This window comes from Chiloscyllium plagiosum, unplaced genomic scaffold (assembly GCF_037043375.1).
Source record: "Chiloscyllium plagiosum isolate Xiang-an unplaced genomic scaffold, Cpla_swu_hap1 HiC_scaffold_4, whole genome shotgun sequence".
Lineage (NCBI taxonomy): Eukaryota > Metazoa > Chordata > Chondrichthyes > Orectolobiformes > Hemiscylliidae > Chiloscyllium > Chiloscyllium plagiosum.
In genome coordinates this window covers 61,748,277-61,771,309 of record NW_028270142.1, presented here as the reverse complement: position 1 = coordinate 61,771,309, position 23,033 = coordinate 61,748,277, and the positions used below count along the sequence as shown (strand labels likewise).

Below are 23,033 nucleotides of genomic sequence, written 5' to 3'. Positions count from 1 at the left end.
TTTTATCTTAGCCTGCTGGACCAACTTTCCTCATTCCTGAAGAAGGGCCAATGCCCGAAACGTCGATTCTCCTGTTCCCTAGATGCTGCCTGACCTGCTGCGCTTTTCCAGCAACACATTTCCATCTCTGATCTCCAGCATCTGCAGACCTCACTTTCTCCTCCAGGATGATACAAAGGCATGGATTCCTCTTCCCAGATGATTGGCTAATGAGGCCATGACACCAGACCCTGGTCTGAGGTCACCATTGTAGGGTGTATAAAGTTGAAAATCACACAACACCAGATTATAGTCCAACAGGTTTAATCAGAAGCACACTAGCTTTCGGAGCACCGCTCCTTCATCAGAGGACACAATTGTAAGGCACAGAATTTATAGCAAATTTCCAGTGGCAACAATAGTGATAAAAAGGGAACTAAAGAGAGCAGGTAGGTGTGACCATTTAACATAGTATAAACCCTTTGAGCGCACAGCAGGGGGTAAAGATGGAGTGTTTACATTTGGTGTAAGCCATTTAACTGAACAGACAAATTTCAAATACCAATCTGAATGGGTCAGTTTCAAGTGTTTTTCAATGAATTGATAACTGCACCCTATAAATGTGAGACATATCAATGAACTGCCAATTGCATTCCGGAAATGTGAAACCCTTTAATGTATTGATACATGTATCCTGAAAATGTTGATCATATTAATGAGCTGTGTGTTATGGTATGGTATAAGAAAGCCACTTCCACTCAGTGCTGTAGCTTCAGCTCAGAAATTTGCAATAGCAAATTCTCTGAATAAAGACCGTTTCTGTCTCTCACTCTGGTTCACGGTCTAAAAAAGGAACGTCAATACCATCCGGTCAGTACAGTCTCCAAGGTCCAGAGGAATAGCCAATCCTCTCCATCAGGGTAAGTGCTACACCCTTCTCTGTTCTACTGCACCCACCTCCCACCAAGGGTCATGCTCTTTCTATTGCTTGCAACATCTTCCCTCACTCATTTTCATTTCCCCAAACCTTCCTCACTCATGTAACCTGTCTACATGTCTCTGAAACCTTCACCTTGAGAATTAATTCTTTGTGTGGCACCTTATCGGATTCTACATCAATTGGCTCTGCTTTATCTGAGCCATTAGTTAGATCCTCAAAAACCTCGATTAAATTTGTCAAACATATTGTCATAAGATAACCAGTAAATACTGAACACGCTGACAAACAAGGCAACACTTCACCAACTGTACTTGGAGAAGTCTTTGACTTATAAATGAAGTCATTTAACAGTCATTTAAATGTTAATCACTGTTTATATTTAACTGTATCAGATGTGGAAACAAAGTTATGCAATGGGAACCATAAATCAGCTATGAGCCTCTCCACATGATCACCTTAAAACGCACTTGCAGAAAGCATTAAAACCGGTCCTCTGAGAAATAGCCTGAGCCACAAAGTTGTTCAGCAGGTGGTGCAACGTTTTCCCACCAGATGTACAGACTACTGTAAATATGGATGTATTCAGATAGCTGTTAGCTTCCTTCTGGATTTGATCTTTTGTTTTTTGTGTGATTCCTTATGTCACAGCCCTTCCGCAACAGAGTTTAGATTTCCAGGAAGGTACATAACCTTCTAGAGGAAAAGTGCAGTAAGTATAGTCTAAGCTCGTTCATGTTTAGTATTTTAATAAACCAGGATAATTTCCCGTCATCAGCATAAATTCTACCCTTCCCCAACTACCTTCAGTTCTGACAAAGAGTCACTGGACCCAAAACATTAACTCTGTTCTCTTTTTACAGATGGTGCCAGGACTGCTGACTTTGTGCAACACCCACTGTTTTTGTTCCAGATTTCCAGCATCTGCAGTTCTGTGTGTTTATTTTTGTTTAGTTTAATTTCCAGGCATTCTTGAATATACTTTCTCTCCTCCAGTTGCTCAATGACATATTACAAATTCTGCCATTTTAATCTAAACGTCTGAAGTTTTCACTGCATAAGAACCATGCCATTCTTACCTTATTCTTCTCAAACAGCTCACACTGCATTGCTTTGAAATCTGAATCGATGATGTTTGTGTTATGTTCACTCCTCTTTGCCAGCAGTTTCTCCAGATCTTCAATCTGGACTTTTAACTTTTTGTTATCCCTCTCCAGACTCAGTTTCTCTGTTTCTAATCGTTCTCGTTTCCCCCACTCAGCAGTGTTCTCAGCCTGAAGTCTTTCTAGCTGTAAAGAAAGCAGATCCAAACAGTTAGTCACTAAGAGCATACTAAGAAAGCTAAGAAATCAAATTTTCAACAGAAACAGCTCTGCTTCCTCAGCTAAAACGTTGACTTGTATTTGTTATCTTAGTCCAATTTTTCACTTGCAACACAACTGTTTTTGAGATGGAGTTCAATAAATGTCGCTAACTCTTTGGCATTTCACCCAATGTTCATTTTTCAAGTTTAACTCTAGACAGCATGGGTCAACATGTTATTTAACCATGGAGGCACTTGCTAGGCTTGATACTGACCACATTCCTGATTGTAGCAGCAGAATGAAGCTGACCAAAGGTCCAGAGATCAATCAGACACATACGGGCAGGTAATCTTCACAACAAACAAGGTTTATTCAAACCAAGGAAGGGTGTCTTTTAAGTGTAGCAAAGAACAAAACAACAGAAAGGACTACTTTTCAGTATATACCATCTCACTCTCTGCTGCTATCTTTCCCAAATGGCTTTCAAACATGCTGTTGGGGTTGCCATTCCTGATTGATCTAACATTAGAATAGTATTTACAAGGAGTGTCACTTATAGATGTTGCTACTCAGATGGATTTGGGTGTCCTTGTGCAAAGAACACCACAAGTTAGCATTTCCAGATTTTGTAAAGCTATACTATCTTTCTTCAGAAATTCTGATATTATATACAATTATTTAAAGCTGTACCGTTATCACAGATATAGAGCTCTCCGAAGCCTATGACTCATATTTCATCCCTCTCTTATCCCATGACAACACTTAATGCATCTTGTAACATGAGGCAATTAACATCAATCAGGAACAGAATCCCAGACTGGAAGTGGGCAATACAGCTCATTATCATTCCATTCTTACGATCCAGCTGTTAGCTGTCATTTCAGCATGATCTAGGAATCAAGAGACGGCTATGATTCTATATAGAACTGTCAATGATTAAAGAAGAAACCTGAATGCCATGCAATTAACCATGAGAACTAAGTCACTACATCTCACATTTAAACAAAACACTATAGCAATGAGAAAGGAAGAAACAAAGTTCAGTACTGTTAACGCTATAGCTCATAAAGGCTGGGAACTATGAACTCAATTTTATTTTTCACGTCTCCACACGAGATTCCTTATCTTAAAAAATCATGAATGTTTGCATTTTCTTGGGACCAATCCAAAATGTATGTCACAGTCCTCTGAAATTGACTTAACTTTTCCTTATATTTTCCTTCCAACTCCTCTTGGAAGATTCATGCAAATCTGTTCATTAGGCTTTTGGCGACAAAATCTTCTACCTTTTCTTTCCATTCCTCATGAAAGTAGATGCTTCAGTAACTTGTCTGGGTTTCTGGCAGATACCCAACTGCATTGGCCTAGCTTCCCAGCTAACTCTGCTGACTGCTTATTACCACAAGGCTGTGTGAGGCTCACTGTAGATTTCTTTAGAAGCTGCAAGCCTTTTTTCCCCTCACAAAATCCAAACTAAGATACAGCTCCATCTGTATTCCACATGGTTAATAATGAAGTTCTTTTTTTGCTTAAATTGCAGACTTTAACTTTAATATCATGTTGGCTTGCAAAATCTAATGAAATTCAGTCTTCACCAAGCAAAGTTGTAGGTCTTTCTTTTTGTTCACAAACTGAACTGTCTGCTTTTGTTAGCAAACATGAATGGATAGTATTAAATAAAATAACCTTGTAACCAAGGTTCCAGCCTAAATTACGATATCTGTGATAATGGCATTCTTTGTGATGATTCAACTAGAAATGAAATCCAATTATTTATCTTCAACATAGTTCTTTGATTCTGCAATTCATATGACTAAACTATTTCACTAATGGAGTGTACAATCGTTTCTTCAGACTCCCTAGCTCAAATTACAAGCACAGAGATCAACTGTTGACAATGCAAGACAAATACAAGCCACCTTTTAAATACAACAAGTTCCAAATCAATTTATATTGCATTTATTTCAGGATTGTTTATCAGTTTCATAATCAGAAGTCCTTATTTCCTACAGCTAAAACTTAAATTCATAAATCTAATACTCCAAAACATATGAGTAATCAACTAGATATTCACAACAACTGGTTGGCCATAAGACTATAAGAACATGGAGCAATTCAGCCCCTCGCCCCTGTTTCACCATTTAATTAGATTCTGGATGATCTCATCTTGGTTTCAATACCATTTTCCTGCCTACTCCCCATAACCCTTCAGCCCATTACTAAGGAAAAATCTGTCTCTCTCTTCCTCAGCACCATTTCCTACCTACTCCCCATAACCAGTTAGCCCATTACTCAGTAAAAACCTGTCTATCTCTTAGAGTCATAGAGTCATAGAGATATGCAGTATGGAAACAGACCCTTCAGTCCAACCTGTCCATGCCGACCAGATATCCCAACCCAATCTAGTCCCACCTGCCAGCACCTGGCCCATATCCCTCCAAACCCTTCCTATTCATATACCCATCCAAATGCCTCTTAAATGTTGCAATTGTAACAGCCTCTACCACATCCTCTGGCAGCTCATTCCATACACATACCACCCTCTGTGTGAAAACATTGCCCCTTAGGTCTCTTTTATATCTTTACCCCCTCACCCCAAACCTATGCCCTCTAGTTCTGGACTCTCAGACACCAGGGAAAAGACGTTGTCTATTTATCTATCCATGCCCCTCATAATTTTGTAAATCTCTATAAGGTCACCCCTCAGCCTCCAACGCTCCAGGAAAACAGCCCCAGCCTGTTCAGCCTCTCCCTATAGCTCAAATCTTCCAACCCTGGCAACATCCTTGTAAATCTTTTCTGAACCCTTTCAAGTTTCACAACATCTTTCCAATAGGAAGGAGACCAGAATTGCACACAATATTCCAACAGTGGCCTAACCAATGTCCTGTACAGCCACAACATGACCTCCCAATGCCTGTACTCAATACTCTGACCAATAAAGGAAAGCATACCAAACGCCTTCTTCACTATCCTATCTACCTGTGACTCCACTTTCAAGGAGTTATGAAACTGCACTCCAAGGTCTCTTTGTTCAGCAACACTCCCTCGGACCTTCCCATTAAGTGTATCAATCCTGCTAAGATTTGCTTTCCCAAAATGCAGCATCTCACAGTTACCTGAATTAAACTCCATCTGCCCCTTCTCAGCCCACTGGCCCATCTGGTTCAGATCCTGTTGTAATCTGAGGTAATCCTCTTCGCTGTCCACTACACCTCCAATTTTGGTGTCATCTGCAAACTTACTAACTGTACCTCTTATGCTCGCATCCAAATCATTTATGTAAATGACAAAAAGTGGAGGGCCCAGCGCCGATCCTTGTGGCACTCCACTGGTCACAGGCCTCCAGTCTGAAAAACAACCCTCCACCACCACCCTCTGTCTTCTACCTTTGAGCCAGTTCTGTATCCAAATAGCTAGTTCTCCCTGTATTCCATGAAATCTAACCTTGCTAACCAGTCTCCCATGGGGAACCTTGTTGAACGCCTTACTGAAGTCCATATAGATCACATCTACTGCTCTGCCCTCATCAATCTTCTTTGTTACTTCTTCAAAAAACTCAATCAAGTTTGTGAGACATGATTTCTCACGCACAAAGCCATGTTGACTATCCCTAATCAGTCCTTGCCTTTCCAAATACATGTACATCCTGTCCCTCAGGATTCCCTCCAACAACTTGCCCACCACCTAGGTCAGGCTCACTGGTCTATAGTTCCCTGGCTTGTCTTTACTGCCCTTCTTAAACAGTGGCACCACGTTTGCCAACCTCCAGTCTTCCGGCACCTCACCTGTGACTATCAATGATACAAATATGCAAGACGCCCAGCAATCACTTCTCTAGCTTCACACAGAGTTCTCGGGTACACCTGATCAGGTCCAGGGGATTTATCCACCTTTAACCATTTCAAGACATTCAGCACTTCCTCCTCTGTAATCTGGACATTTTGCAAGATGTCACCATCTATTTCCCTACAGTCTATATCTTCCATATCCTTTTCCACAGTAAATACTGATGCAAAATATTCGTTTAGTATCTCCCCCATTTTCTGTGGCTCCACACAAAGGCCGCCTTGCTGATCTTTGAGGGGTCCTATTCTCTCATTTTGTCCTTAATATATTTGTAAAACTCTCCTTACATTTATTCAGTGTCCCAGCATCCACCACATTCAAGTGTATTAAATTCCACAGCCCTTTGACAGAAGTAATTCCTCCTCATCTTGGTTTGAAATCAGCTGCTCCTTGGCATAAAATTATGATCTCCCATTCTAGATTGCCCAAATATGGGAAATATCTGTTCTACATCTACTTTGTCAACCACATTTAACATCTTTTACAGCTCAATTGGATTCCCACTCATTCTTCTAAACAGCTCAGTCTCTCTTCAATAGGCAAGCCTTTCATCTCTGGAATTACTCGAATGAACATTCACTGAACTGTCTCCGATGAAATTACCAGTAATGTTCCTCCTGACAAGCTCAGTCCCACTGCCTTCCTTTTGAAAGGGAGAATTAATTTGAGCAGTACCTATTTCAAAAGCTTTTCACTGGGAGAATGCAATTCAAGTATTTTTAACTAATTTAGCATTGGTCTTTCTTCGCCCCAATATGGAGATGGAGATCATATGAAGTGACCAACAATAAAGTGAAAGTGTTTCACTTTCCTAAAGTAGGAACATAACAAATAAGAACGGTATCTATCCTCTTAACCCTGTACCAATGTTGTATAAGTTCATAGCTGATCTGTCCCAGACCTCAACTCCTCTACTGATCAATACACATTATTCATGCTTTTTAAAGTGAGTTCTTATTCTATTTAGAATCATAGAATTTCTACAATATGGAAGCAGGCCATTTGGCCCCTTGAGTCCACAGTGACCCCACAGAGAGTGTCCCACCTAAACCCAGCCCCTGACCCTATCCTAGTAACTCTGTATTTCCCATGGTTAATCCACCTAGCCTACACATCCCTGGAAATTATGGGCAATTTAGCATGGCCAATCCACATTACCTGCACATCTTTGGACTGTGGGAGGAAACTGGAGCACCCAGAGGAAACCCATACAGACACAGGCAGAATGTGTAAACTCTACACAGTCACCCAAGGGTGAAATGGAACCCAGGTACCTGGTGCTTGAGGCAGCAGTCCTAACTACTGAGTATTCAATAAAGTAGAAGTTGAATGAATTGCTGTCAGTGAAGCTTGCACAGCTGGTTTGTAGGTCCAAGTCTGCTTCACCGAGAGTGAAGGGAGTGCGATGAAGACTATATCAAGGGGAAAGGCCAAGATGACAGAGAGAATGGTTCTACTGAAAAAAAACAAAGGAGCAATTGCAAAAATGCTTTGGTGTCCAAAGCACCAGAGGGTGGCATGGTGGCTCAGCAATTAGCACGGCTCACAGCACCAGGGACCTGGGTTCGATTCCACCTTTGGATGACTGTCGGTGTGGAGTTTACACATTCTCCCATTTCTTCCGGGTGCTCCAGTTTCCTCCCACAGTCTAAAGATGTGCAGGTTAGGTGGATTGGCTACGCCAAATTGCCCATAATATTCAGGGATGTGCAGGCTAGGTGGATTAGCCAGGGTGAATACAAGGTTACAGGGTACGGTAGGAGTGGGTCTGGGTGGGATGCACTTTGGAAGGGTTGATGTGGATTTGATGGGCCAAATGACCTGCTTCCACACTGTAAGGATTCTATGATTCTATCACCAAAGGCTAGTCAATGTGGTTACAAAAGAACTGAGGGATAGTTGTTTTCCAGGGTATGAAGAAAGTAGGGATGGGGTGTGTGGAAGGAGGATGTGGATGGACAATGAAACAAAAAACATCAGCAGTCCTGATCTGTGTTTGACACAACAGGACGGGCAAGACCTTATTAGATATGAAGGTCAAATTCATGGCTATGAATAGAGTTGGGGAGTTTACATGAAAGGAGAGGTTTAGGAATGATAAGAAGGTGGATAAGAGACAAGAGTAGGATAGATGAAGAATACTTTTTTTCCCACTGAGAGGATGTTATATTTAGAAACACTTGGATGTGTATTTATGATGCTATATAGATGTAGTCACGAAACAAAAGCTGGAAAGTGGGATTTGACTCTTTCTCAACCGACACAGAGATGACAGGCCAAATGGCCTCCCTTTGTTTCTATCTCATAGTCATCTAATTCTTTCTCTTTGTGGATTTAGCTTTCCATTAAGAATATCTTCGCCAAGGACAATGTTACTGTTAAAGTGGCATTATGGATGCAGTACACCACCCAATCTATAACTAAACAAAATTATTCAAATTGTATTCATGACACTCTATGACATCACTAGAAACATACCATAAGTTAAAAGAATCTGCTCAAACATATTTCTACCCAATGCCTTTGAGGAAAGGCTACATTCCTTTTTGTTTCAATGGACAAGTTTGTATTATATGTACATAATGATTAATTCAAAATGAGCTTGACAAACATCAACGAAGCAACAATTCAATTTAATGAAATATCAGTTTATTTTTAGCATTTGTACCAGCAAGTGTAGCTGCCAGTCTCTTCTAAGGGATTATTTCACTGCAAATAAACTGAGTACTAATTCATCATCACCACAAATAATTACATTTTTAAATAAAATCAATCATCATTTATTTTTCCATTAGTTTGACTGTACTGCAATGCAGACATAAATGTGTACTGATTGCAAAATAACATAGTCATTATATTATTGGGCTATTAATCTAAAGGCATGGACTCATCAGTGTCCTCATTCTTGGTGAAACTAATCACTCTCTCTTACGCCTTCCATTCCTCCAGTACTGCACTCTTGTCTGCTTTCTTAGGTCCAGGGGACACTGTCTTGAAAGATTGAAGTGGTCAATTACCTTAGCCATTCACTGCCAGATCTGACTTAACATATTGCCTGACCTTTCTCTCGTGGACTAAAACTGCTCACTTTTCCAGGGACAACCAGGAATGCAAGCATTGTAAGTTTCTACGAGATCTTCTCTCTTTCTTCCAAACACTGGAGATTACAGGCCCAGTTTTCTCAATTTCTGCTCATGCAATAGTCCTGCCATTTCCAGGAATCCATCTGGTGAACATCCACACTCTCTCCAGGGCAAATACATCCTTTTTTAGGCAAGGGATCAAATCTGCACACAATACTCCAGCAGTGGTTTCACCAGTGTTCCAAACAATGGAAGTAAGACTTAAGTCTGGAATCATTACTCCTCTCCTTAAAAAATAAAACCTATATCACACTGTCCCTGCAAACAATCATCTTATGGTCAACCTCTATGCTCTCCAAATTTGGTGAACATATTGTTGCTTCCAAATCCATTCCGACTTTCCCATAACTCTGTATTTGATCAGGTTTATTTGATCAGATCGTTCCCCTGCCACAGTATCAAAGTGGCTATTATTAAAGTCACAAAATACGTGCTAAGTGACTGCAATAAAGGTAAACTTTTCCTCCTCATTCTCTTTGACATCTCTGCAGCCTTTTGCACAAATGACAATGCCATCCTTCTTCACTTCTCTCTACTGTTATCAATCTGAGTGGGACTTCTTTCACTTGGTTCCATTTTGTCTACTGCACCATAGCCAGAGTAACCAGAGATCTTGGGGAGAGGTTAGGGGGACACAGCTTGTAAGATGGATGACAACATAAGGAGAACCCTTTGAACTTAGCTTTCAAAAAGGCTCCCTCATGCAGACTATGCTTCACAATACCTCTGCTGTGCAGTGATTCACAACCCTTTAAACTCCAAGAAACGTAAGGGATGGCACGGTGGCTCAGTGGTTACCATTGCTGCCTCACAGTGCCAGAGGCCTGGGTTCAATTCCATCCACAGGGACTGTCTGTGTGGAGTTTTCAGATTCTCCCCGTGTCTGTGTGGGTTTCCTCTGGATATTACAGTTTTCTCCCGCAGTCCAAAGATGTGCAGATGAGGTGGATCAGCTGTGCTAAATTCCCCCATAGTGTCCAGTGATGTGCAGGTTAGGTGAATTAGCCATGGGAAATGTAGGGTTCGAGGGATAAGGTAGGGGGTGGGTCTAGTGAGATGCTCTTCAGAGGGTTGTTGTGGACTCAATGGGCCAAATGGCCTACTTCCATACTGTAGGATTTTAAAATTCCATTCCTATTTCCACAAAGTTTTTGGCTAGGTTAGAGTTCAAGGTCTGAGCTCACAAAATAAAACAGCCTGCACCTTTAAAAGAATTCCTGAAAATCAGAAATCTGGAGAACGGGGTCATCAGTCTTAGAATGGGACCCATTTGCCATTTTTAAAGAGTTCATAAGTCTTCCTATCTCAAGAGGAATGGAGGCTTATATTTTCAGTTTTCCATTTTTACTGTTACAAGTGTCAACAAATATCAGTGACAGCAAACAGACCTTTGAGACAGAAGATTTAGGATCTAACCATCATTCCAGGAAGTTGAGCATCCTTTAAAAAAAATGTGGCATGTAAAATACTTTCTAACCACAGACACTAGCTGGGAAATCGTGTTTGGTCAAAATACCCAAATTAAGATTTTATTCATATTTGAACTTCAAACTTAATGATATGTTTTAGACCTAATTCTCTCATGACTTGTCGTAAAATCAGTGTTTATAACATTGAAGAGAGATAGAGGCTGAAGCTCACTTCTCTCCCTGCTCTCCAATACCTGCTGCACATTCTGAAGTCTAACAGTAATCACAATTGAGTCAGCACATATTGTAAACATATCAGTACGAAAGCTTCACGGTAGCAGAGTCTCAACACTTGATTCATCACTTCAAGATAGTGAATGAATTGAAGCTGCAATTCTTGACTGATATGTGAGTAGAAAAAAATTATGGTTTATCCATTTCCAAATATTAACCTTGTTAATGGCAAATTAAATCTTAGTTGCTACTAAGCGGCCTCTCTGGCATTGAAAATTAATTTAAAACAGGATGGAGTCTCTCTCTTTCAGACTCTAATTATTGTTGGAAATGTAAGGTTGTAAATGACTCATTGGCTTTTTTTTGATTTTCTGTTTTTTCTCTCTCTCAATCCAGTCGTTTCCAGAATCTTAAGATTGATTTTTTGCACAGGATTAGAAATTCATTGCTCATTTTAACAGACAGCTTTCAGTTTAGGTTCAATGATGTTCATCAATTTGATGGTTTAAGGAGGAATCCAGTTGGGCATCCTGTTTAAACAGGTTGCTGCAGAGGATGTAATAGCTTTTATTAGATAGTAAACACACATTACAAAGTCCAATAATTACTGTATGAGAAAATGCAACATAATGTTGCTGCTGTTCATTTGCCATTGACCACAAAAATTGCTAGATATAAATTAGGATCCCATGACAGCTCCAACCAGTAAAGACTGGTGAGCCAGGAGCAGCAGCCATTACAGTTAGGTGTGGAGAAGACTCCTGGGAGTCCAACATAAGTCATTGAACCACTGGCACTCTGTGCTTGAAAACTCCTATTGACTGAATTACTTGAGCTCCCACCAACAGCTTTTGGGCCCCTGATAATTGTTGCCCAGAACCTAGAGAACTGCCTCTTGCTGTACTTCTCAAATGGGGCACTGTTCAGCAAAGTTGTATTAATGAAGTCTATCTCACTGCCTGAATTCCCCATTAATAGTTTAGAATATTTAACACCACAATTGCACCAAAATTAAAAATAAATTCAGGCTATTTTTACCTTTCAGATTTTCTTCATGTTTAAGGATTTTACCTGTGGTTGGTCACCTCTCACCCAGATTACATGTTTTTCTGGAGTGTCAACCTCAAGGTAAAGAATCAATCTTTATTGTAAAAGAAGTGAACAAATTGAGGTTGATTTTTATTCCCAGCAAATTGATCGACTAATCCCTCTTGAAGTGGCAGCAGTGCAGGAGAACTGGGCAAGACTTGACGGCTGGGTCTCATTACCAGGCCTCTTCTAAAGTCCTGGGAGGTAGCTTCTCAAACATTAATGTTTTGCGGCTCAATGATGATTGCCAAGGGCTCACAGTACTGCACCCTGGCTCAATGGTGAGAAGGGCTGTGGGAGGGGTATGTTATGGCAGGTGAAATGTAGGAAAAACCAAAATTCAGAGCTTCAAGTTTCTACGTAGAAACACCTTCAGTTGTCTCTCAGCCTTACTGGTCTCCAATTTGTCCTGGCTACCTTTCTCAGAGGGTTACCTTGCTATGGAAGTCATACCGATGCACCTCCTTCTCAGGTCTTGATTTAAATTTGTTGGCTGCTGGGTCTCTAAACTTAAAGAGGGCTCTTTTGGTTTTGAGGGGTTTTCATTGTCATCTGCAATTTAAAATGGCTGATTTATCAAATTGGGGCAGGAAATGAGTAGCTAAATTCCCCACCCTACCTCAGCTGTCACCCCAATAAATTTCCAAGTGAGGGAACTATAAATCCACCAAATATCTTTTCCCACTGTCCCTGGCAAACAGATGTGGAATGTAATAAACTTTTATATAACGCACAAAACTGATTTCCATAACTAATGTTGCAATGTACCAACAATTGACAGTAAAAAAACTGGCTACAAAACAAAAATAAAACACGATGAAGGCTGTCATTGGTAAATACACAGTCAGTTCTTCTAAAACACGATGGTTGCATTCATGGGCAACCCCGCATAACAGAACAATTGCGCTTTAGAAAAAGTGCTTAAAGTGTTGGCGATGTAATCGCGTTATAGCCAATACTTATTTTAAAAGTTCGCACTTTACAAACAGCATCCCCAATTTGTCAATCACGTTACAGTGAATTCAAGTTGAGGAAACGCACGTTATAGCAGAACGGCCTTTATAGTGCATCACCCTCTTGTGAATGTTTTGCTGTTTTGTTGTCTCTTATTAGTGAATAAATTGATTTGGATGATTTTAATTTGAACTAAAGTTTTGGTCCTGAATCCCACAGAATTAACCATTGTTTTAAATCAATTCCAATTAAAACGATGGATATAATCTTCACTAGACATAAAATTGACCTCTTTTGTATTCACAAGCCTTATCAGATAGCCCTCTGTGATGCTTGGATTTGTGAATTATATGTTTTGAAATGATGTTTGTATTAGAAAACTTCCCAATTAAGGAAATTCTAGAATTTAAGAAACTGGCAATACTTTTGTTAATTTTGATCTTATCAATGGCAATTGCCATGACATCGTACCAAACTGAGTTATTAATAAATTAGATTGAAAGGTGAGAATCTTTCTCAGACAATTGGGCCTCTGCACAATGAAAACAATGGTAAGGAAACTCATAACCAACCAGACAACTGACCTAATCTCCTATATTAGGCGCTATATTTCATTTGGCTCTATTGTATAGTCTTTTTTTTCACATTAATTCCACTCTCTCTAGAATTCAGAGTAGAGGGATACCCTGGTGCATTAACTGGGGAAGCATGAAGGATCAGACTATGGAGGCACCTCAAGACAAAGACAAGAATTCTGAGCCCAAGACACCAATGAATGGAGATCCTTTGGAGGCCAGCAGGAATAAGCTCATAAGATATCACATACAGAATGTTTTCAGAGTTTGTACTCAGTAACAATTGAGGCCAGCAAAGTGTATGTTAGAAAAATTAATTCTTAGATAGGACACGAAAGTTACCCACCTAAGGATTCAGTCTGAACAGATTGCCAAGAAAGATGTTGCCTGTCTTTGGATACTGCTGAGATCAGGTTGTTATGTCATCCACCTGGCTCCTGCTCCAAGCTTAAAATGGAACTTCGAGACCCATATAAAAATGAAAGGGTAGAATACTGCTCTGGCTCTATATGTAGTTACATCTCAACAACATTCTTGTAGAGTCACAAAGTCATGGAGTCATACAACATGGAAAGAGACCCTTCGGTCCAACTCGTCCAGGCCAACTGTCCAAATGTCTTTTAAATGTTGGACCTGTACCTGTAACTACCACTTCCTCTGGCAATTCATTCCATAAATGCACCAATCTGTGTGAAAAAGTTGCTGTTGAACAAATGTTCAATATTGCTACACAGAGCAACCAAAGCAATTTGTGCCCCATTGAGAAAAACAAGAGAAAGGTTATTTGATTCAGTATTCTACCTGTGATAATGTTTGGTTATTGAACCATTACAACTAAGCTATAAGTCTAATATAATAATGCTTGGTAACCAACTAGAAAGCATAAAGGAAAGTTATTGGACAAATTACACCAAATAACATGAAAATTCATTCTTCTAAATTGATCAAATTAGCCATTCTTTTCATAACAGCATAGTCCAATATTTTATATCAATATACTTTAGGCTTTTCCGAAGTGAAGCTAGCCAACATCTATTTCATAAAGTTATGTTCAATCCCTTTTAATGCATTGCTTATTAAATGGTAGTCCCCTGCTAAAATCAGACAGTAATCTCATTTAAACAATATGGTTGCCTATATGACAAAGATTTACATTTATATAACACCTTTACTGAAATGGAACTCACCAATGCATTTCTCAAGAGCATCATAAATCAAAACTTTCCTGCAAATCACTGATACCAGGATAGATAACCAAAATCTTGGGTAAAGAATTAGGTTTTAAGGAGCACCTGAAAAGGGGGACAACAAAATAGCAAAGTGAATGGTTGAGGGAGGTATTCAAGAGCTTGGAATTTTGTCAATTCAATACTATATTGACTAAAATCAGGAATGGACAAGACAATTAGATGAGCACTGGAATCTCAAAGGCTTTCAGGGCTAATGGTAGTTACAGAGATAGAGAGGGGCAAAAATGTTGTGGAATTTGAAAAAAAGTGATAATTTTAAAGTTGGGCCTCTCTCAGTAGTCAATGATCAGCAAGTAGATGGATGAATGTTACTTAAGGTACGTGCATTAGAGCTTTGGTTGAGCACAAGTTTATGCAGGATGGAAGATGGGAGAATGTCCATTGGAATAGTTAAACATAGAGGTAATAATGGCAGGAACTGGGGCTTCAGCAGCAGATGACCTCAGGTTTAGACAAAGTCAGGTGGTGTTACAAAGTTACAAGAAGTCAATCTGCCCAATGGCACTGATAACTGTGCCCAGGTTGTCGGTCAAATGCAACTTGAAAGTTATAAGCAGTCTGATTTAAACTTCAGTCAGTTGCCAAGGAGAGGAACACAGTCAGTAGCTCAAGACTGGAGTTCCTAGTAGGAATCAAAGAAAATGGCTTTGTTATTTCCAAATTTATTGGAAGAAATTTCTGCTCAATTCTGATTTTCAAAGGATTTAGAGTCAGTACAGTGGTAAGGAAAGGTATTGATGAAGTAGAGCTGAGTATCATCAGTGTACATGGGAAACTGCTGCTCTGTTTTCAGATAGTAATGCAAGGAGCAAGATGAGATGAGAAATAGAGGATCACCAATGCCAGACCCTTAGCCATCTCCAGAAATAATAGTTTAAGAGCAAAATACGTAGGAATCTATCCAGTTGTGGCCAGAATCATGCAAATGTAGTCTCACTCAAATGAATATCAGCTTTCTTCAATCTTCTTTTGACTATCCAATTGATACGTGCGTATTTATAAATGACCAACAAGTCTCTTTTGATGTCAGATCCTAATCTATACACACATCCACTTTTTGGAACATTTTATTACTTTTTTAGAACTCTGTTGCCCCTTGTACATTTAGCTTGGTTTATTTGTTTTATTTCAACCTTCAAATCCTTAGCAGAACTCTAGCTATGGATATCCTTCTTTTCCCCCGCAATGCATCCATTACATGAATTATTTCCTTCTTCCAAGCTTCCTATTTTTTAGTTACTGTTTTGCCTACTACGTTTTGATTCCTAATCCACCTGGGCAAGATTTCGTAATTTTCAACCTCCTGAAATTAGTCTTCTTCAATTAGTGTATGTAAGCTCGAATGACCGTGCATTTTTTGAACAACTACTCTAAGTCTAATGACATTGTGATCACTATTTCCTAAACTGCTGCTGGCTGTGTCATGCTCCACTTAAAGAGTCACAGAGATGTACAGCACAGAAACAGACCTTTCGTTCCAACGCGTCCATGCCGACTAGATATCCCAACCTAATCTAGTCCCAGCTGCCAGCACCCGGCCCATATCCTTCCAAACCCTTCCAATTCATATTCCCATCCAGATGCCTTTTAAATGTTGCAATTGTACTACCCTCCACCACTTGGCAGCTCCACTACCCTCTGGCAGCTCACTCCATACACATACCACCCTCTGCAAGAAAATGTTGCCCCTTAGGTCTCTTTTATATCTTTCTCCTGTCACCCTAAACCTATGCCCTCTAGTTCTGGACTCCCCCACCCCAGATAAAAGACTGTTGATTTATCCTATCCATGCCCCTCATGATTTTATAAACCTCTACAATGTCACTCTTCAGCCTCCAACGCTCCAGGGAAAACAGCCGCAGCCTAAAGAACCTCTCCCTATGGCTAAAATCCTCCAACTATGGCAACATCCTTGTAAATCTTTTCTGAACCCTTTCAAGTTTCACAACATCCTTCAATAGGAAGGAGACCAGAATTGCACGCAATATTCCAAAAGTGGCCTAACCAATGTCCTGTACAGCTGCAACATGACTTCCCAACTCCTGTATTCAATACTCTGACCAATAAAGAAAATCATACCAAATACCTTCCTCATCATCCTATCTACCTGCAACTCTACTTTCAATGAGCTATGAACCTGCACTCCAAGGTCTCTTTGTTTAGCAACACTTCCTAGGACCTTACCATTCAGTGTATAAGTCCTGCTAAGATTTGCTTTCCCAAAATGCAGCACCTCACATTTATCTAAATTAAACTCAATCTCCCACTGCTCAGCCCATTGGCCGTTCTCATCAAGATCCTGTTGTAATCTGAGGTAACCTTCTTCGCTGTCCACTATACCTCCAATTTTGGTGTCATCTGCAAACTTACTAACTATACCTCTTATGATCATATCTGAATCATTTATATAAATGATGAAAAGCAGTGCACCCAGCATCGATTCTTGTCGCACTCCACTGGTCACAGGCCTCCAGTCTGAAAAACAACCCTCCACCACCACCCTCTGTCTTCTACCTTTGAGCCAGTTATGTATCCAAATAGCTAGTTTAGATTAGATTAGATTACTTACAGTGTGGAAACAGGCCCTTCGGCCCAACAAGTCCACACCGACCCGCCGAAGCGCAACCCACCCAGACCCATTCTCCTACATTTACCCCTTCACCCAACACCACGGGCAATTCAGCATGGCCAATCCACCTAACCTGCACATTTTTGGATTGTGGGAGGAAACCGGAGCACCCGGAGGAAACCCACGCAGACACGGGGAGAATGTGCAAACTCCACACACAGAGAGTCGCCTGAGGCGGGGATTGAACCCGGGTCTCTGGCGCTGTGAAGCAGCAGTGCTAACCACTGTGCTACCGTGCCGCCCAGTGTGCTACCGTGCCGCCCACTGTGCTACCGTGCCGCCCATATTCTCCCTGTATTCCATGAGATCTAACCTTGCTAACCAGTCTCCCAAGGGGAACCCTGTCAAACGAGTTACTGAAGTCCATATCGGTCACGTCTACCCTCTGCCCTCGTCTATCTTCTTTGTCACTACTTCAAAAAACTCAATCAAGTTTGTGAGACATGATTTCCCACACACAAAGCCATGTTGACTATCCCTAATCAGTCCTTGCCTTTCCAAATACATGTACATCCTATCCCTCAGGATTCCCTCCAACAACTTGCCCAGGCTCAGTTCTATAGTTCTCTAGTTCCCTGGCTTGTCCTTACCACCTTTCTTAAATAGTTGCATCACATAAGCCAACCTCCAATCTTCCGGCACCTCACCTGTGACTATCGATGATACAGTTATCTCAGCAAGGGGCGCAGCAATCACTTCTCTAGCTTCCCACAGACCTCTGGGGTACACCTGATCAGGTCCTGGGGATTTATCCCCTTTTATGCATTTCAAGACATCCAGCACTTCCTCCACTGTAATATGGACATTTTTCAAGATGTCACCATCTATTTCCCTACATTCTATATCTTCCATGTCCTTCTCCACAGTAAACACTGATGCAAAATACTCATTTAGTATCTCCCCCATCTCCTGCGACTCCACAGAAAGGCCACTATGCTGATCTTTGAGGGTTCCTATTCTCTCCCTAGTTACCCTTTTATCCTAATGTATTTGTAAAAACCCTTTGAATTATCCTTATCTCTATTTGCCAAAGCTATTTCATGTCCCCCTTTGCCCTCCTGATTTCCCTCTTACGTATACTCCTACTGCCTTTATACTCTTCTAAGGATTCACTCGATTTTATTCTGTCTACACCTGACATATGCAATCACAAACATTTTCCTATGTGCTCGATATTACTCCAACTTGTGGAGACCTTGATGCCCACCAGATTCTAATTTTGTTCGGGCTTCTTGATGCCATACTCTGTCAAGGGCTTTCGGCCTCATCTCACCTCTGGAATTCAGCTTGACCCACTTTATTCCCCAGAACAGGAGTCAGCACTTCTTGTTTCCTTGTTAGGATAAAATTTATCCCATACAACTTTCAGGAACTCTGCATCCGTGTTACATTTTACAGTATTATTCTCCTGGTCTATATCAGGGTAAATAAATTCTTCCTTTCTCTCATGTTCTTCCACATCTGCAATTTGCAAGAAAGTTTACTCCTCTACTTTCTTTCCACTGTTTGACATTTTATAGTATAAATCAAGCAGCAAATACCTCCTCTATTTGCTCCTAAATTCCAATCAAGTAGATTATTGGTCAGGGCTTTGAGGAGTCGCAGAGTCCCCAAAAAATCTTCAACAATGGGAGATGGAACCAGGTTTGGAGGTACTGTCCTCATTCTGATAGGTTTCATTTCACTGGTAGGGGAAAGAGGATGATGCATGATTCATAAATGAGAAAATCCTAAACATAGCAGGGACACTTGAAGTCTATTAAACAAACCCCATGGTTGTTGTACCTAACCAATACATTGGGAGTTACACATTTTTCGAAGGAGATGTAAATACTCATGAAGGGCAGATAAATAATTTAGAACTGGCAAGTCTACCAATTCAATTGAGAGTTAAGAAAAAGTCAAGCTGTCAAGTTATTTAAATCCTAGATCTTTACAAAAACTGTGTCAGCCAGGGTTAACAAAACTTGTACTGTTAGCTAAAATAACTGTTTGCTGCTATTACCTCAAGGCTATATCATATCACTATATATGGTTCGCTTATCTTACAGTCTACCATGATGCCAACAGAACAACTGACAGCTCAAAGATCTTAGTGAAAGATAAGTTGTCTTTGATATGGGTTTATGAATGCAAGTCTGTTTGGTTTAATAACATGTCAAATACTTTTTTTTTAATTTTGAAAGAATTTTCATGAATGGGAGAAATTTTTTTACACTTATGATGAAAGCTGTAATAGATATTAAGAACCTTATTTTATTACGTATTAATATGGCTCCTAAGGTCTGTCTGTGGCGAATGCTGGGTGAGAGGTATGGCAGGCCAAATTGATTGGGATGGGTGTAGAGGCATGAGTTGGTATATCTGAGGTGTGGGAAATGCGTAATCATCCTGCAATTGGGTCTGAGGGGCAAATGCTGGAGGGCCTAATATTTAACAAAGGAACTAGAACTAAATCCCTGAGAACTGAGGTGGAGCTTTTAAACAGCCCATTGCAGAACTTAGCAGCTTTTGTGGCTTCTTTCACATAGCATCCAGGGGCAGCAAACATGACTTCATCCCAACCTGCATCACATGCACCCCACCAAACCCCATCCTACCCCACTGCAAAAGTGAAAATCTCGCACCGGTCAGAGCACTTTATCCCTGAGGCAGGGGTACCAGGCCAGGAAATATGCAGACTCAACCATCTCTCCTCACAGTGAAATCTGTCTTTAAGTTTCTGAAGTCTCGAGTATATCATCCCAGTCCAATGCTGTGGCAGCATCTTTGATTGGTACTGCCAATCCACTTCTGACTTTTTCTTTCCCCATCTTTCTAAATACCTTATAGCCAGGCATAATAAGTGCCCAAACCTCCCCTTCTTTTCAGTCTATTATTGCCTGTAGCATAATCCTATGTGGCTCACCAACCTCATTTAACATGCTTCACGAATTTTCACACATCAATCTGGTCTCAGGCATTTCTTTCACTTCCCTCTTAAATGATGGACCTTAACTCTGAACTCTCTTTATTCCAATGCTCTTTGTTCTCAATGTGTTCGGTGCAGCTTATCTGTTCTCTTTATTGCATAATTGCTGTCCCTCTCATCAAGTTATGAAACAAGACTGACTTTCAAAAGGTCTCGGACAGTACTACATAATAAACCAGGTAGCAAAGTTGAAGCCCATGAGATTAAAGGTCCAGACGATGGACTGGTGCAAAATTAGCTGACGTAGAAAAAGCAAAAGATTAGCAAAGAAGGGTTGTTTTTTATATTGCAGGAAATTATAGCCAGGGAGTCAGTATAAGGACTACTGCTCTTTTTTGGTTAATGACCTCGACCTACAGAGACAATGCATGATTTGAAGTTTGCAGCTGACACAAAACTTGGAAATATCGTGAACACGAGGAAGATGTTAACAGAGGTCAAAAGATGGGTAGGTCAGTGAAAATCAACAAACACACAAAAGGTGAAATTGATTTATTAGCATGAATGAGAAGAAATGGCATGGGGCGGCACAGCAGTTAGCACTGCTGCCTCACAGCACCAAGGTCCCAGGTTCAATTCCAGCCTCAGGCAATTGTCGGTGTGGAGTTTGCATATTCTCCCCATGTCTGCGTGGGTTTCCTCCAGGTGCTCCAGTTTCCTCCCACAGTCCAAAGATGTGCAGGTCAGGTGAACTGGCCATGTTAAATTGCCCATAGTGTTAGATGCATTAGTCAGAGGGGTGTGGGTTGCTCTTCGGAGGGTCGGTGTGGATTGTTGGGCCGAAGGGCCTGTTTCCACACTGTAGGAAATCTAAATCTAAATTTCAAGGGGTGCAGCAGCAGAAAGATCCTAGACTGCACTTTCTTGATCAAAGCTGGTGTAAGCATGGTGGACTGAATAGTCTCCTCCTAAGTTGCTTTCTGATTCTAACGATGCCAACTTGAAGCCAGAACAATGCTTTTCATTTTAAAAGTTATTTGTAAAATGATGGATTATTAGGAGTAGGTCATTTGAACCCATTCTTTATCAGTCAATATGATAATAGCTGATCTGATTGTGATCTTAATTCCACTCTCCAGCCTTCCCCTGACCGTAACTCTTGATTTACTTATGGATCAAAATTCTAACTACACTTTCTCAGTGATGTACTGTACTGACGTTGATTTTTATTCTCAAGTCCTGAAGTTGGATTGCAGAAATTCATCAAAGATCCTTAGTCAGCACCTTCCAGACCCACAACCACTTCCACGTAGAAGAACAAGAGCAGCATATACTTGGGAACACCAACAGCTGCAAGTTCCCCTCCAAGCCCTTCACTATCCTGACATGGAAATATATCGTTGTTCCTTCACTGTCGTTGGATAAAAATCCTGGAATTCCCTTCCTCAGGGCATTGTAGATCAACCTATAGCACATTGACTGCAGTGGTTCAAGAAGGCAACTCACCATCACCTTCTCAAGGGCAGCCACGGACGAGCAACAAATGCTGGCCCAGCCCGTGACACCCACATCTCACAAGTGAATGAAAAAATTCTGTTACTTTCAGACTCAGAAAACAAGTATGCCATCAACTGAACCCAACATGACACTGAAAACTTGAAAGGATTTACAGAAACACAAGTTTATTTTTAGGTACATTTAAAGCTGTGGAATGAATTCTTTATTTTGTATTGGTGTTGTTTGGTTATACCAGAGGAATATGTGCAAATAATCCGAAACTTTATTAAAGGTATATTATGCATCCAAAGAAAGTTTGATCATGTCATTAATTGTTTCTACTTTACAGTTGAATTACCGAAATCACTAATACTGGGCAAATTTATTTTCATTATATCTAAAAGCAAACAGGAATTGAAATTATTATTTGTACAATGCTTGTTGTACAAATAATAATTTGTTGTTCTTGCTGAAAAGAGGTCGGCGTGCGTACCATGATGGGATCTGAAAATGTTCTTGTGCCATAGTTTTACAGACTACACTGCATTATCTATTGCCAATGATGTACTGATTAAGAAAACAAACAGATTCAGAGGGCAAAAATGTTCACGTGCTTAGAAGTGTCAACCATTTCACATCAACTCAGCGATTAGATTCTGGACTAAAAGATCCATACTCGACCTTACCATCCTGCCACCAATTAAGGCTCTTAAAAGGGCAATTAAGCATCACCTAAGGGCCTCAGACCTCAAATGGTCTGATTAATTTTGTTCCCAGCAAGTTGCGAACCCTGCTGCTCTGAGCTACCAATAGGTGATTTGCTAAATTAAATATGTTAACAGGCCTGAAAGCGCCCTCAGTTGATTGCATGCTTAACCAACTGAGTCAGCCAGCCCATAGAGAAGCAGCAATAAAAAGAAACTGAGGGCGGTAGGAAATTGCATTTATAGGACTGCTTATGGGGCAAAGTGGAGCACAGGTCCTTACTCTCACCCCACTTTTCACCTTCCATGCTCCCAGTCCAGAGACTGCCAGCAAAGGGACAGACCACAATCATTCCTCAGGGACAGAGATTACATCTACGCATAAGATCTGACCCCAGGACCAGGCTCAGACCCTCATTATCTGGCCACACCCATATAATGCAATGGGCCAAACTCCTCACGTGAACTGTCATAGAATTTTCCACTCCTGACTGGAAGCAAAGTCTGTAAATGAGGTTGACTTTTGGGTTTCCTGTCCGAAGCTCGTAACTTGCAACTCCTGCCCATCT

General features: G+C 40.6%; 1 protein-coding gene across 4 annotated transcripts in view; it reads right to left on the bottom strand.

Moving 5' to 3' along the window:
• The window catches only part of LOC122549141 (coiled-coil domain-containing protein 102A-like), a 620,500-nt gene that overhangs the window by 322,496 nt on the left and 274,971 nt on the right, over positions 1 to 23,033 (bottom strand). For all 4 annotated transcript variants that reach the window (XM_087986288.1, XM_043688474.2, XM_043688477.2 and 1 more), the window contains one exon: positions 1,996 to 2,205. In XM_087986288.1, coding sequence (XP_087842414.1) covers positions 1,996 to 2,205 — 210 coding nt within the window. The remainder of the gene's footprint in view (positions 1 to 1,995; positions 2,206 to 23,033) is intronic.